This window comes from Ornithodoros turicata, chromosome 1 (genome assembly GCF_037126465.1).
Source record: "Ornithodoros turicata isolate Travis chromosome 1, ASM3712646v1, whole genome shotgun sequence".
In the NCBI taxonomy this organism is placed as follows: domain Eukaryota; kingdom Metazoa; phylum Arthropoda; class Arachnida; order Ixodida; family Argasidae; genus Ornithodoros; species Ornithodoros turicata.
In genome coordinates, this window is record NC_088201.1 from 196,620,156 (window position 1) to 196,636,702 (window position 16,547).

Consider the following 16,547-nt stretch of genomic DNA (forward strand, 5'->3'; position numbering starts at 1 on the left):
GTGCCTGTTGTTGAAGCAATACAAACACGGCGGCAACATATCGTCTGCGTTAATCAACGCTGGAGTCAAGCGCCCAATAATCAGAATAAACTATTTGATGTCTTCGGAACTCAACAATCAAGACAACAACTTCAGAGTTTGGAATAGAACTGTAATTTATCGAAATAAATAAGTGTATCACTGAAATAATAAATGTAATATTCGTCATCAATGTAATGTATTCTACACATCGCAACGAAAACAGCTTATTAGTATCGCTAGGTTGAAGATTGCTAAGGAGACGTTTATTTCACACTATGTAAAAGGATCCTCGCATGGAATCAACGCTGGCAATCAGAGATTTTACACGACCACACTCTGTACAACCCCGACATCATAACGATAGAATTGTAGACGAAGAATCGTTAATTGAAATTTAAGGCATGTTGCATTAATCTTTGTTTACAAAAGAGGATCACTGATATTTTGCGAAAGCTTATTTTATGAATTAAATTGCACATTGTATATATTTCTCAACGATTGGACAGTATATGTTGAAAGGAATCTATTATCAAATGCCGCGATGCAAGTGATGGACAAGCATGACATGTAGGCGGAGTCTACAATTCTAATCATCGTAACACACGGCACAGACCCGCAATCAGATTTTGGGAGAATCGAATCACACAACTGTCATCGGAAATGTTTAACCACTATACAGTGAGCACTATGCATAAACACACTGGAAGATATGTAATTGTAATAAGTAAATATTAATTTTGCAAACTTAACCAAAGCAGCACAGATCACACATAAACATAGATCCAATTCACAGAATGTACCTGAGGTTTTCCTTAGCCATACTGAAAAACTATGAGTCTATTCATAATGTCATGGGATACGAGGCACTACAAATGGAAAGGGCATACTTTAATTTTAGAAGATTTTAGCTCATAATGAGACACAACGCAAACTCCACACCAAAGAATCTTGTTTAAATTTTCAAAGTCAAGACTGTACACTCTTTCTTACAATTTTTTAAAGATATAGATTAAAAGCTGTCTATATAGTCACACATTGTATACAAGATATTTGCTTGTACATTAATTGCAAAAAATTTATCAGATCACATTCCAGAGCAGTGGAGACTATCACACATCAGTACGTGTTTGATTAAAATTTGAACGGGTGCCGCAATTTACGAACTGAGTTGTAGAAAGTGTAATTTCACAATACGCAAGCTTTAGCTAGCTCATTTTGACACGTGAAGGTTTTAAGAACTCTTTCATGATGACAGAGCATTTAATCGAATGGATTGATAGTTTCTGTATACACTATAACGTAATATGAATTCTCTATGTCTCGGATATTAAAAGTTAAGAATATTTTTCGAACGAAGTTAAACGATCGAACGATGCAACATGCCTCTAAATTTCAATTAGCGATTCTTCTGCTACAATTCTGTCCTTCGAATGTCGGGGTTGTATAGAGTGTGGTCGTGTAAAATCTCTGTGATTGCCACCGCTGATTTCATGCTAGGATCCTTGTACATAGTGTGGAATAAACGTCTCCTTAGCAATCTTCACCCAAATCTTCAATCTAGCCATACTAATAAGCGATGTGATGTGTTAGACTAACGTGCGACTAATTCGTTACGGTGTGTAGAATGCATTACATTGATGACGAATATTACATTTATTATTTCAGTTACACACTTGTTTATTTCGATAAATTACAGTTCTATTCCAAACTCTGAAGTTGTTGTCTTGATTGATGAATTCCGAAGACATCAAATAGTTTATTCTGGTTATTGGGCGCTTGAATCTGTAGCAGCCGGGCAGGGAGACGCACTGCAAGGTAGGTGGAAACTTGTTTAATGCGATAGGCAACGGCACGCATGCAGATATATACAGATACGCCGTGCAGCGTATGTGACGTCATGCCGATAGGCCTCCTATCGGCTACTACGTTCCTTCCCTTTTATTTTGTTTCAAAGCCATAACGTTCGGGTTGCCTTCGTGTTCTCGAGCTTCGTCGTAGTTGCGGTACCGGAGCGTTGTTTTCCGTGGTGACTTCATCTTCAGTAGACACAGGTGTTGCCAAAGGGGTCCCCCGTTTGGTCTTCTACCTGAGACTGGACTACCGAAGCCGGGTCAGGCGGTTGCGCTGTAGTGGTCTCCTCTGGAATCCGGATCGTTCTGGGGGAGGAAGAGCACATGCGTGTGAAGTAATGTCATCCACATGGACAAACCGCTCTTGGCTTTGAACCCGGATTATGTATGTAGACAAGCTGACGTGCCGCACGACAGTGCCATTCAACCATCTTTGATCACTCGGTCTGGTCCCTCTTGCTCGAACGCTGTCGCCTACTTCAAGCTCCCTCCACGAAGTTGCGTTTTGTTGGCTTTGCCCTTGAGTAATACCTCCTTCCATCTGCTTGCTAATTCGGGATGCAAGATGCTCAGTCTCGTGCGTGGCTTCCAGGATAGAAAAAGTGCTGGTGTCTTACCAGTTGTTGAACACGGTGTGTTACGGTATGCGAAGAGGAACTGGTCCAGTCGATGTCGAATCGTCCGAGTCACTCCTGTGTTCTCCTCATCCCGATGTTGGCGTACGAGACTTCGTTTGACTGTCTTGAGGAGTCTTTCCGCTGCTCCATTTGAGGCTGGGTGGTACGGCGGTGTCTTCGTGTGCTGCACAGCGTTCCTTCTGAGGAAAATTCGTCAGACACAAATTGAGGACCATTGTCCGTCACAATTTTCACCGGAAGTCCGAAAGGTGCAAAAACCGTGCGTAGTGTTTCCACAGTGTTTGCCGCTGTGGTTTTCTCATGTATTGGACATTCATCCACATGGAGTAGGCGTCAACAAGAACCAAAAACCATTCGTTCTTGTAGTATGCAAAGTCCAAATGAATTCTCTGCCAATGTTTGGTTGGTCAACCCCACGATAAACACGGTATTTTAGGTGCTGCGTTCTGAGTAAGCTGGCAGGTTGAACTGCCTTTTACAGCTTCCTCAACCCACGTGGATAACTTAGGCAACCAGACGTGGCTTCTCGATAACATTTTCATGCGTGTCAGTCCCGGATGCCCTTCGTGCAAAAGTTGCAATACATCCGTTTGTGGTGCTTTTGGGATGACAACTCTGTTTCCCCACGTGACGCAACCGCAGTCCACCCACTGATCTCTATAGTAATAGGCTGGATAGCGGATTGAGGGTGCAACCGTACGGTCGCCGGCCGCCATCTTGGGAAGCTCAAAACATTGCCGTCCGCCACTCAGCTGCATTATGTGGATGCGCCTTTGCGTAGCACTTTTGTGGTGTCATGCCCGCCTGCTGTGGTTATGGGTGTGCTGACCGTACTGGCAAGGCACCGGGGACGACATTTCACAAGTAAGTGACATGGTTTTACAAATAAATGTGATTTATTAGTCCACGAGCGGAGTGACAAAACGTTGCTGTTGATGCATGTGCGCGGCACTTTGTGAATCGTATCTCAAGATCTAAGCGTTAAACTTTAAGCCGTACGTTATCTGCATAGAGTCATTGTGATAGTCTAGCCTTCCTGCAGTTCACGGGTATGATCTCGGCACTCAGCAGGCGTTGAAGTGCGCTTGTCAGCTGTGATATCTACGGCTCAGTTTGTTGGTCACGGTATCGGCGATTGCTTGCTTGGATTAGCCTTGTCATCCCTTCCGTAATTGATGGCATAAATTGTTCAATGCAGGTTCCCTCACGGCCGCCCAGAACATTTAAACAAAGTGTGCGGTAAATGTCAGGCGAAAGGACTGGACGCCGTCGACGACATCACTGGTCTGCAGCAAACATTTTAAAAATAAATGCTTCGACAGAACGGGCCAAACCGTTCGACTGAGGCCTGACGCTGTGCCCAACAAGTTCGACTTCCCAGAACACCTCCAGAAAGTAATAATGCATGCGACATATGTAGAGGTCAGATTTATATCCACTAAAAGCTAGTTGAACACACATGCATGAAAAACTCATTTATCTTGCTCAAAATATGTACCTCTAGGAATTCACTTGCATGCATTTAAAATACGCAACAAACTCACTGGGGCAAAAGTATCTTACTTTATGTAGTGTACAAAAAGCATGCAGAGTTGAAAGCATAGATCGAGAAGTTGCCCGTCAAAAGGAACTCGTTACAAAGTTACCGTGTGAAAAATGCAACTAAGTTATTCAGCCCGAAACGTAGCTTGAAACGTTACAGAGTTACTTAAAAAAAAAGAACGAGTTGCTCCCAAGTTACTTCGGACACAAAATAACACTACACAGGTGCAGCTAAGTTCGACCCTGAGTTGCCTGCGTTGAGTTTTCGTTTATGTCCAACAATTCGAACGTGTTACATCTTATTCCCTGTCTGCACACGATGGTTCAGCTTCATTTCAATAGCAGCAGTTCTTACTTCCTGAACAGAATACTGTCATTGACTGGACATCATGTTTTATGACATAAAATGCTGTGGAAGAACCGTAAAGAAAGCAAGGAAATAAGTGGACGTGAGTGAAAATACAAACACACCAGCCACATGTCTCTTTGGTGCATTCCAGCATGTTTACTTTACTTAGAGACAATAAATAATTTTTCAACCTCGAATGTCTACTCTTTATTCTCGCTGCTTAAGCTTGCGACAACACATGTTTGAATGCAGCCCAAATGAAAACAATGTGATCCGTCTGATCAAAGAAGTTTCCCAGTGCTACAGCAGTATCGGACTGTACCACCTTGCCAAAGAATATACAGAGAAGGTGACAGCCAGGCCTCACCTGCGAAAGAAATTGTCAAGGTTGATCATATTCAACAACCAGTAATGCACTCTGCCCACTTACCTGCTTGACTGCTTCAAACTTGCTGTTGCAACTGGACTTGTGATACTTTGATGTTGGAACTTTCACCACAAGACCTTGCTACTTAGCCTTTTTATGACTTATTCACTCTACCTCTAGCACCCCCGAGCAGAAAGGAAATGGGAGAAACACGGGAAGCAACACGCTGACGGACGACAAAGGAAACGTAACACAACAAATACAACACCACACAAAACCAGCAAATTACATAATCGTAGTTCAAAGTACAAGATTGGAACGACACGCGCTCACACGAGTACAAAATAGAAAGGAAATAACATGTATGTGACGGGATTTCACACAAAAAACGTAAGGAACTCAATCACGAGGGATTTCTGCAGCGATCCGTGGCAAAATTTTAGCGAAGCAGCAAGGGAAGCGCTCACAAACAGCAAAACTTGTCACAGCTTACATGCATTCCTATGGGCTGTAATCGCTCTTTTGAGCACCGCAATATGGCGGCCGGTGGTCGTACCCTTTCCCGCGATACCCTCACCCATCCGCTATCCAGCCTTTATACATAGAGATCAGTGAGTCCACCGACAGTTCATCTTTCCGCATAAAAAATGGTGCCATGCTGTCGTCCGACAATTTCGCAGGCCAACCATTCAAAACAAAAAAGTGTACCTTTGACGAGACCGCATCCCTTTGCGTTTCTTCCCGTATCTTGTCTGCGGATAACGGTGCTGCGTGCACTGCCGAAAAGAACTAGTCACTTTTGTCTCCGGCGTTTCGAAGGGGCAATCTTGATAACGCGTCAGCGTTTGCCACTTGCTCTCCTTTTCTGTAGACCCACTTGTAACGATAAGCAAGCAGCATTAGCATCCACCGTTGCATTCTCGCAGCTGCCATTTGAGGAATTGGCTTTGTTCGGCCAAGAAGCCCTGCTAGGGGAAGATGATCGGAATAAATTGTAAACTGTCGCCCATACAAATGCTTGTGCATCCGTTTTACTCCGAATACAACTGCTAGCGCTTCTTTTTCGATGTGGGCGTAATCGCTTTCGGCTTTACTCAGCGTGCGTGACGCATACTCAATTGGCTTTTCTTCGCCGTTGATGACATGAAATAAAACTGCTCGTACCCCATATGGGGACGCATCGCACCAGTCCTAGGGGATTCCTTGGGTCGTAGAACGTTAGCACACTGTCCTGTGTAAGCAATTTCTTGTTTTCTTCGAATGCCATTTCTGCTTGCGCAGACCATTTCCATTTTTTGTCTTTCTGGAGCAACTCATACAAGGGCTTCAACTTCTAGGACATGTTTGGCATCAACTTTGAATAAACAGTTAACATTCCCAAGTAAGCCTTTAGCTCACTCACGTTTCGTGGTGGAGTTGCTTCCTTTATGGCCTGCACCTTTTCACAGCACGGGTGGACGCCTTATTCATCTATTATGTGGCCCAGATATTTGGCAGACTTCATGAAAAACTTGCATTTTCCTTCCCTTACTTTTACGCCGTGCTCCATGAGTCGCTGCAGGACTGCCTCCACTCGGACCGAGCATTCGGCGTAGGTCGCTCCTGTGATGAGAACATCGTCGAGGTAGCAGACCACCTCAGGTAGTCCCTTCAGAAGCTCGTCCATAATGGCTTGGGAAAATGCAGGTGCGCTCGAAATTCCGTATGGCATGCGGACATACTGGTACAAGCTCATGTGAGTATTAATGGTCAACAAGCGACGTGAGTCCGGGTGCAACTCAATTTGCTGATACGCTGCGGAGAGATCAAGAACGGTAAACACCTTCCCGCCAGCCAAAACAGTGAACAAGTCCTCGACCGTGGGCAAGGGGTAATGATCACTCTTCATGCACGAGTTCACACTCACTTTATAATCTCCACAAAGTCGAAGTTTGTTGTCTGGCTTCTGTACGGCTACTATTGGTGTCGCCCAGTCCCTAAGCGTGACTGTCACAAGGACGCCATCAGCTAGCAGGTCCGTTAGTTCTTCTCTAACTGGCTCACGAATGGCATACGGTACAGGTCGTGCCTTGCAAAATAAAGGCAAGCTGCCTTCCTTAAGCACAAGCTTTGCTTGAAAGCCTTTTATCAGGCCTAAACGCAGTGAAAGACGCTTGCATACCTTCTATCGAGGCCGTCCGGAGCTAGCCCGGAGCTAGCTCGGTGTGGACCTTCTGAATGCTGTTAAAGTCGTTCCCGAGGCTCTCAATCCAGTGGCGCCCAAGCAACGCTGGCTTGTCTCCGGGTACCACGATGATTTGCAGAACATTCCGTTGTCCGTTATATTCCACAGCGACTTGGTCCTGACCTATGACTTCAAGCGGCGTTCCGCCGTACGTTTTGAGCTTCAATGCGCACTGTGCAAGCAACGGCGGTTGTTTTAGCAGCTTGAACAAGCTTTCTGACAGGAGCGAAACAGCTGCGCCTGTATCAACTTGTATTTTCACAGGCATACCTTCAAGCCGCACTTCCACTTCGTACGGTCGTTTTGTTGTCCCTATGTGATACACGCTGTACAACAACAGCACACTATCATGCTGTTCGTCGTCCACGTTATGAACTGCATCGGCCGTTGTCTGCCTAAGTCTGCACACGCGAGACAGATGCCCCATGCGCTTGTAGTGATAACATCTTGTCTTTCGATAGCGACACGAATTTACGTCATGTTCTTCGCCGCACCGATAACATTTGTTCTTTGCTGCTCTCGTTTCACTCCCTGAAACAGGCTTCGTGCTTGTCTTTTTGATCGCAGGGACGTCGGCGTCTGTTCCAGCAACTGCTCGGAAGCCCCTCAACTCTCGCCCGGCCAATTCCACACTCTTGGCGAACTGGCACGCCGTCTCGAACGTCAGCTCCTTTTTCTTCAGCAATCTTGACTGGATGGCTGGGTTTCGCAGCCCCGCGACGAAACGGTCCCGCAACGCGTCGTCGAGAAACTGGCCGAACTCGCATTTAGCAGCCATGTGCTTCAGCGCGACTGCAAAAACTGCGACGGGCTCCCCTTTCCCTTGGTAGCGCCGGTTAAATTTCAAGCGCTCCGCAATGGCTTGGCTTGTAGGCCCGTAGTGGTTGCTCAGTCCCTTCACCAAATCTTTGAATTACTTCTCTTCCGGCTTTGACGGTAGAAGCAAATCTTTGAGCGCCTTGTACATTTTCTTCCCTATGGCAGTCATGAAGGCTGACTTCTTAAGTTCTTCGTCTTGCACGTTGGCTACCTTGCAATACTGCACAAATATTTCCATGTACGACGCGAAGTCTTCATCTCCTTCGTCAATGGAGGCGTCAAATTCCCACATCTTCGCCATGCCAGCCAACTCCAGCGTCCGTTGGTTCCGGGATCCGCCTCCATAACCGTCGTAGTCTCGTTTCACCATCTTCGTCGCCACTTGTAGTAGCCGGGCAGGGAGACACACTGCAAGCTAGGTGGAAACTTGTTTAATGCGATAGTCAACGGCACGCATGCCGATATACATAGATACGCCATGCAGCGTATGTGACGTCATGCCGATAGGCCTCCTATCGGCTACTACATAATCCAGCGTTGATTAACGCAGGCGATATGTTTTCGCCGTGTTTGTATTGCTTCAACAACTAGCACTTTGTTGCGCTGAACTTGCTCAGTCTCTTATTGATGTTTCCTTTCTTTGTATGAAGATTCTTGAATGGCGTACAAGAGAGTATTAGATGAAAATCGTCCTCTGGTCCACCACAATTGATCTCTGTGTTGAGTTTCAATACGTGACGATACATCAGACCTTGCACGACAATATTGAACTTCTGTTCATTCGACACCATTGCAAGAACTGGTAGAAGAAAATAATTCTGTAGATGCTGTAGTGGAACATATCACCATTTGATAATATATTTTTATGTATTTTCCATTTCAACCCTCAGGTGTAATTTCCACAAATCTGTAATGAATCGCGCGATATAGACTGCTTGTATATGATAATTTGATCTGATTGCTTTCTTGATTAATGCAATTCCCATTGCAATGATTACAATTGCATCTGGTCTAATGTATTTCAATTCTTCGTTAGCAAACCTCAAAAGCTCCACTAACAATCCTAGAGGCCCTTCCGATGTTGACGTACAAATATTTTTATAACTATTGTAGTTTCGGCATACAAGTACTTGCACCTTCAATTCCGTAATTTGAACCATATCTCCGAATACGACGATGTCTAAGACATATTGAAATGCTGTGATAATAAAATCATTTCGCTAGTCTTCTTTTTTGAAGCAGCTTTTTATCATGTCCTCCCATGACGTATGGTAGCGAGTACAAAATAGTTCACAATATGATGTACTTGTAGCAAAACTCGATGTTTGCCCACGAAGACAGAGATCACTGGGTCTCCCATCTCCCTCTCGTGCTCTTGGGTATTCGTGCCGCCCTTAAGTCGGACCTCGGATGCAGTTGCGCCGACCTCGTCTACGGCTGTTCACTCCGCCTCCCCGCAGAGTTCTTTAGCCCGTCGAAACCCGACATATCACCTTCGGCCCTCCTTCAGCGCCTTCATCGCTCTTTCAGCATTGTGCGAGCAACCCCGTCGAGAGCTGCATCCCACCATAGCCCCAACATCCCCCAAGACCTGCCTACGGCAACCCACGTGTTCCTGCGGACAGACTCGGTGCGCAAGTCCCTCTCTCCGCCTTACTCCGGACCGCATCCCGTCCTCGCCAGGAACGACAAAACGTACCGCATTTTGGTAAACGGGAACGAGGATACCGTCTCGGTCGACCGGCTGAAACCGGCCTACCTCGAAAACCCCGGCATTGTCGCATCCTTTGCGCCCGGTCCCTCGTCGTCCGTCGCTCCCAACAGCCGCTCCTCTGCACCCGGCCGCTCTAAGCATGTCTCATGGTCGGACAGCCAGGGCTGTCTCCAGCGGGAGGGCCCTGTAGCAGACGACACAGATGGGGTGCGCCGTGCGCAGGCACATCGAGTTTTGCACGCCCCTCGTGTTACGCGCCAGCCCTTGACCATTCTACTCGGCCACCCTGATCGAGTTCAGTTGGCACCCAGCCGGCAATAAAGAACCTTCCGTTGCAGTCCTTTCTCTGACTCAACATACTCATTATGCGAAGAAAGGGCATTTCAAGACGAACACGGTGATGCAGATTATTCTCCGGTATCACAAACAGGGGACGAGTTGTGAAGTTCCCAAAGCGTACCATATTTTACAAATGAGGCAACTTTGCGATGTTTTACTCCTTAAAGATACAGTTGAACCTCTCAATAACGAACGTCCATTTAACGAAATCCTCCGTTTAACGAAAAATTTCCGTTGCACGAGCGCGTCCCCATAGACGCCAATGTATTTTTGAGCTCGATTTAACGAAATACGTTCGTTTGGTCACCTCTATTTAACGAAGTCCCCGGGCTCTCCTGCGCGTGTCTTTACCCCTTAACCACAAAGAAAAGGAGGAGAAACTTTCCTTCACCGTTGGTTTTACGCGAGTTTTCGTTGGTTACTTCGGTTGTCACGTGCTGGGGGCGCGAACGTGCCGACGTGTGCTTCGCCTCAGCCGGTAATCGGTGCGCCGATGCTGTGCGCCGCGACGGTGCGTCGCGCCGGCGCGAGGCTCTCTTCGCACCCGTTTTCGGACAAGAAAACACGCATTGCTGACATTTTTTGCTCACGCCTCGCGAAGTCTTATCTGCTTGTGTTGATGACGACGACAGTACGTTGTGGTTTTGTGCCTTTTCATTACTTTTTTTTTGTTCGCGCCGCTAATGCTGACGGTGGTAAAATGGGCATGATGCCGCTGCCGTTCAAGGTTCCATCGGCGCAGGCGTCTACGCGACATGTACCCATTTCTCGTTCTTTTCGGCGGCGTACTATTGTTCTTTCCGGACGTCATGAGTGAAAGTGAACCAAAGAAACTTCGATACGCGAGCGCGTAGGAAAAAGCAGTCGAGGTTCATCCGGAGTTACGAAGGTAATGAACGCTCAGAGCGACACTGTGCACAAATTACGTGTTACCTAGCATTATGTAATGAATAAAGCTTGATATTTTGTGCCCTTCTTACCTTAGTACCTGTTTCATGACAAATGACGTTTTGCGGAACGCGCGGCGCTGGTAGTGCGGCGGCCATCTTCGTTTAACTTGGCGTGTTCCATTTAACGAATATCTCGATTTAACGAAACAAAGAGTCAGCATTTACAAATTCGTTATATAGAGGTTCAACTGTACACCTTCTTGGAATCAGCAGAACTTCCTATGCAGTGCTACCCATCCCCGACAATACACGGATAACAAATTCAGCTAAATATGTCAAATAGTTATGGAGATACGCGGCATCAAACTGCATAGAAAGTGCAATGGTCGAAGTGCCCACATCTGAATGATAGTGCATTAAAAAATAACCACCAATTATTTTCAACTGCATCCAATATCAATACCGCCAATATACCTCCTAGGGACAAGGCTTTAAAATACGTTTGAAAGAAAAAAAATGAAGAGGTCGACCGGACCACCATGTCTGATCTGGCGTGAAGTCACCCAGCTCTCAATATATTAGGATAGGGAGCTACATGTACTAGCCAGCGACCAGTAGCTTTACTCAACGACTTTTTTTTCGTCAAAAAATAAGGGGAGGGACACCGAACATTATCCGCCATGCTATGCACTTATTGCCGCAAATTCTAAGTGGGTAAAAAGGCGCAATTTCAACCGCAAAGGAATGCTAATGTTCAAGGGTGGACAAGCAGCATGCCAACCCAACAAAATGCCCTAATTCCATGTGAAGTTATAAGGGACACCACTCACCTTTCGAGACATAGGTGTGACATTTAAGTTATGAACACAACAAGCATGTGTTACAGTCACTAAAGAACAGCGGTACAAACGGCTAAATAAAATAAGCGAGAATAATATCAGTTTCTACTTGAAACATGCTGCTGCAGAGTGAAGGATTGAAATGATAAAGTGATGCAAGACTGATTCATGATAAAAATTGAAATACTCACTCAGTGTCATGAGAAACCATGCAGAAGAGATGCCCTCTCCTGAGACTTCTTTCAGCAAGGGATCCAAGGCCAAGCATGTCTTGAATGCCTTTCCACACGACTTGGCCAGGAAGGATGGTGTGCCCAGAAATGACCATCTCTGCTGAAACAGATTGGAACCGAACAAATTATGCAGGGTCAAGAACACGTAAAACATGTTCAATAATGACGACACTGTGCAAGTAACACACCATCGACAAGTCATACGCATATGAAGCACATGATATGTCCTATAAGCATGTTCTTAGATCTTTTCACCTAGAACACAAAATTTACAGCAGAACGGTTTAGCATTCAGTACTTTGAAGCATTGAAGCAGGACAATGAAGTAAATCAAACATATCAGTAAGATAATTTACCTCCAGGCTGCATTAGTGGGCATATGCGCACGGAGCTTGCTCACTTTCTTTTAGCCAGCAGAAGCTTCAAGTAACGGTGCCTGGAAATAGTACACAGGATCATTTCCCTTTTCGCGTGCAAGAAGGCGAAAGTACGCGTCTTCTGGGAGTACCCCAGGCAAACATTCTTTGAACAGGTACCAGTTGAACTGTGTTATCGAACAGGGACCAGTTCAACCGGTTTCAGCTCAACTGGTACCAGTTGGGACAACTAGTCCCTGTTTGATAACACAGTTCACCCAATCCCAGTTGAGACTGGGGCCAGTTGCAAACCTAATTGTTGAGCTGGGACACATTGAAGTGGCTTCACTTAAAGTTGCCTACTCGGACAGAGCCTAGCTGATAGGCGACTGGTGCCACTTTGCAGGATCGCTGTTCCCAGCAATGACACATCCAAAGAACTGCGATGCAAAATTGCATTTCATTTGTAATCAAACATTACACATATTCTATTGTACATGTAGCATAACTATAACGTAATTAAACTATAGCAGTAGAGGAACTACAGAGTTACATGGAATAGATAATAGTTCATAGCTGATGGGTCCCTTGCTTGACTGCCTTGTAGTCAACTTGAATCATTCAATAAAATATCTGAGATGTTCTTAATAGCACATGATGGATCAACGTTTTCCTTTGAGCCCAAGCAGCTTCAGGTTTCTGGAACGTTGAAAAGGCACAAGTAAATATGCATTCAATTGCAACATGTAATTGTAGTGTGTGCCAAGAGAGTCACTCAATTTCAGCACTCGTGGCCTCGGAAAGCACGCAAATTTCTCAACATTTCAGCTGTGGAGTAGTTGGACATTTTAACTAAGAGATTCGGCGGCTTTCGAGGGCAATGAGTACTACTCTGGCGCACTACGCTAGTTCGAGAACATTCGTGGTGTGAAGGATCTAAAACGCAAGAATGAACGAAAAAATTGAAAAAGAGAAACACGAGTATGAAATAAGTTGCTGGTAATGTTAACTAGTTACTCGTACATGTTACTCGTAAAACGGCATGCACTTACAGGTGCCATGAACGTGACGCGGAACAAAGAGATGAGGGTCTACTAGAAGTAATATTTCGAAATGGTGCACAAGGGAAAAGCAATTAAGCATAGTACTCACGATAGAGCGGTCTCCACAGTTGTAGTCTAGCTGTAATCCTATAACACCCGCCCGCCCGGCCGCTGGCGCTCATTGTACTGTCGTAAGTTACAGAAAAACTCTTTAGATTATAAAACCAATCCTACGAGCAAAATAACGAGCAAAAAGCGCTGTACAGGCATGCTGCTAAGCAAGCGACCGTTGCACAGTAAACGCATCATTCATCACGGGAGCAGGAACGCACAAAATACAAATATAAGAATTCCAAAATAACTTTCGTTAACGCTAACAAACTTTACCAAAAATTGAAACATGATTTTTTTGTACTAATAAAATTACTTTAACTTCGCCCTGCAATCTTCATATTAACATGTCATGGCACTGAAACCGAAACTTCCCCCAAACATGTAAACTGGTCCAGTTCGAACTGGCTCCACCTCATTTCCAATTGCTCACCAGTCCAGCTTGAACTGGTACCATCTAATGAAATACTATATGCATGTATACATTTACAGCAATCAGCCATTTATTAAAATTCACTATTCCCAGCAAGCGTAGCACAATGTCAGATACTGGGATGCAATGTGAAAGTGCGGCAGACCATGCTGTAAAATCTACAGCCATTTGACCGTAATCAGGATTACGGACACACTACCGTCTTATGTACGGTGACAACCGTCATAATTACGGCATATTTCATTGGTGCCGTATTAATTACACTACTTGGACCGTATTTCCAATTACGGTAGCCAACCTGTTCTTTTTACGGGAAAGAATAGATTTTGACCGTAAAATTTACGGCAATTTTTTACAGTGCAAGTAGCAAAGATTGGCTGTACTGTGTAAAGCATGGCTGTACGGCCCCAAAGAACACACGCGGTCCTGAGGATGTCCCCAAAGTGTCATCGTGTCCTCTTCCTTCGATATGAATCCGCAGAGCGTCCTGAGGACGATACTCGCGGATTGTCCGCGAAGAGTCATTCAAGCACGTCCTGTGCGTGTCCCTGTGGGCAACTGACTGGATGAGAAATATTTTGTATAGTTTACCTGCTAAGATTCCCCAAATACTGAGTGATACATTTGTTTTGTTTTTGGGTCGATCTCTGGGGCTGAATGGCATTTGTCATAAATGAAGCGCGGTCCTCTGTAAGATTCCTCTTCCCAGGAAAATGTGACTGTCTACGACACATGGAGCATTTACCACGAAAAAGACAGAAATGCGCGATTCTTTTGCACTGTTTTTGACCTCCCAAGGTCCCACCGAATGTCTCAAACCAAATGGAGTAAGAAACATAGCATTTCCATTGATGGGGAGTTAATACTCTAAGCAATTCCTCGTTTGTTGTGTTATTTGTTTGCATAATTGAATTAAACTTAGCAGCTCACCCTTCGTTTTTAATTCGGATGTGACTAAGGCTCTCAAATTAGCGGGAGGACGCGTAACAAGCAATAAATAGTATCTGTTTCTGTTCGGAGGGAAAGTCCAGTACCTTTTGAAGTGCGTTTCTCGGACACAGTGCTCCTGGAAATCTTTGATATTTCTTTCTGCTTGCTTTATAAACCGCCGCGCTCTTTGTCCGTTGTGAGAAATACGCTAAACAAATAAAAAGCAGCAAACGAAAAGCTGGTGACTAAGGTTGAGTAAGTGCCGGAAAGAGAAAAACGGCCTTGTACTCAAAATGGGCCCCATTTCGCTAATAAATAAATACATAAATCAACAAAATGAGATATCCTGTTTTGCTCCTAAAACCTGACTGGTGGTGTTTTTGGGACACTTCCTGAGGAGCTTCTGGGGATGGCCCGAGGCGTTGCATTTTAACGCTTTTCTGACAAACTGAGGACCATACGGGGATGTCCGAGGGATGTTATTCCTGTCCCAATAGAACATTCCTGGGATGACCTGAGAATATCATTGTGTTCTTGGGGGCGTGTGTTGGATACCTGTGTCAAGGTAATGTTTATAGTGCCTGAGTAGGACGAAAATTGTATATTCTTCTACTAGATTAGGTCGCAAGGATAATTTTATGATAGTTCAAAAGACGATTACTTCCAATTCAATTTATTAAATTTTGTAATGTTTGTTGTTTGATAGTTTGTTTCGATATTATTTTCCTGTATCTGTGTGTTGTTTACACGTTCGCAGATGCGTCATTTAGAATGTTTCTCTGCTATTCAGTGTTAAGTCCATGTATGTTTATCGTTTTGATAGATTGTTTTAGATTATTTTACCTTTGTGTACCTCTTCTTTACGTGTTCGATGGTGCATTGTTTTGGCTCTCTCTTAGCTCTTGATCGTGTTTTTCATTATTTCCTTGCATATATCTATTGTTTATGCGTGGATGATGCGCCGTTCAGAGTGTTTCTCTGCTATTCAGCGTTAGCTCTGTGCTAGTCGCGGTATTACATTCGTCATTTTTCTCGTTTTGATACATTCTTTTTTCAATTATTTTCCTGTACGTATCCCGTGTTTGGATGATGCATGGGTTTGGCTCTCTATTGGCTGTTGATCGTGTTTCTCGTTATTTCGTTGCATATGCGCTATTCACGTCATAAAAAAGTTATTAATTGTGTCGTGTTGGAATATTCTATTAGCTTCCCATATTCTTTATTATGTGTATTGCGTTTCTTCCGTTTCATGTTTTGGTTGGGTTTTTTTCTTGTTTACGCAGACTTTCAACATAATTCCTGGCACTATTGCTTTAATATATTTAATCTTGTACTTTTGTGTATGGCTATCCTTTGTAAAGCTATACTTGCATGTAAACCACTCACGCACCGCCTGAAAAAATTGCGAACGAAGTCGGCCCAGGGTGAAAATCGCGAGTGAAGTCGTCCCAGGTGTGACGGCACCAACGTTTGGTGTGTTTGCCGGTGTGCATGTTCCTACTTTTATGTAAACCGACCACCGTGTACTGTTGTAGCAGGGAAAAATGTGAATGAATTCGGCCCAGGTGTGCATGCATCTATTTGCGTGTAAACCGTGTACTGCACCACCTGAAAAAGTTATGAAAGAAGTCAGCAGAGGCAGAAAAATTGCCAAAGAAGTTGACCCAGGAGTGACGGTATCATCGCTAGGCTGGGATGCCAGTGTGCATGTCCCTACTTGTGTGTAAGCCTCTCACACACCGTCTGAAAAAATTGCGAACGAAGTCGGCCCAGGTGGAAAAATTGTCAAAGAACTCCTAGAAATTGTCCAAGAACCTATGCGAAAAAAAAAACAGAACGATAAGGGCAC

At 44.7% G+C, this 16,547-nt stretch overlaps 2 protein-coding genes, 1 long non-coding RNA gene and 1 pseudogene across 3 annotated transcripts; 1 reads left to right on the plus strand and 3 right to left on the minus strand.

Annotated features, from left to right (window-relative positions):
• Nucleotides 1-1,766: 1,766 nt before the first annotated feature.
• On the minus strand, nt 1,767-5,461 carry LOC135374765 (uncharacterized protein K02A2.6-like; annotated as a pseudogene).
• Nucleotides 5,462-6,229: 768 nt separating this feature from the next.
• On the minus strand, nt 6,230-7,769 carry LOC135393006 (uncharacterized protein K02A2.6-like). The gene is made up of 2 exons (XM_064623610.1): nt 6,956-7,769; nt 6,230-6,900 (listed from the first exon to the last, which is right to left on the minus strand). Exons 1-2 carry the CDS (start codon nt 7,767-7,769, stop codon nt 6,230-6,232), a joined length of 1,485 nt encoding a protein of 494 aa, XP_064479680.1.
• Nucleotides 7,770-9,131: 1,362 nt separating this feature from the next.
• LOC135393016 (uncharacterized) lies at nt 9,132-9,845 on the plus strand. Its single transcript, XM_064623614.1, has one exon. It carries the CDS (start codon nt 9,132-9,134, stop codon nt 9,843-9,845), a length of 714 nt encoding a protein of 237 aa, XP_064479684.1.
• Nucleotides 9,846-11,900: 2,055 nt separating this feature from the next.
• LOC135374776 (uncharacterized) lies at nt 11,901-12,692 on the minus strand. The gene is made up of 3 exons (XR_010417116.1): nt 12,494-12,692; nt 12,182-12,261; nt 11,901-11,925 (listed from the first exon to the last, which is right to left on the minus strand). It is a non-coding gene; the product is annotated as an uncharacterized LOC135374776 (long non-coding RNA).
• Between the last annotated feature and the right edge of the window lie 3,855 nt (nt 12,693-16,547).

What these genes read in the sequence shown, in the direction of transcription:
- LOC135393006 (XM_064623610.1), bottom strand. Translation starts at nt 7,769, where the DNA reads ATGGCTGCTAAATGCGAGTTCGGCCAGTTTCTCGACGACGCGTTGCGG. An exon ending in CCACACCGAGCTAGCTCCGG is followed by an intron (nt 6,901 to 6,955) that starts GCTAGCTCCGGA and finishes CACTGCGTTTAG; the next exon opens with GCCTGATAAAAGGCTTTCAA.
- LOC135393016 (XM_064623614.1), top strand. Translation starts at nt 9,132, where the DNA reads ATGTTTGCCCACGAAGACAGAGATCACTGGGTCTCCCATCTCCCTCTC.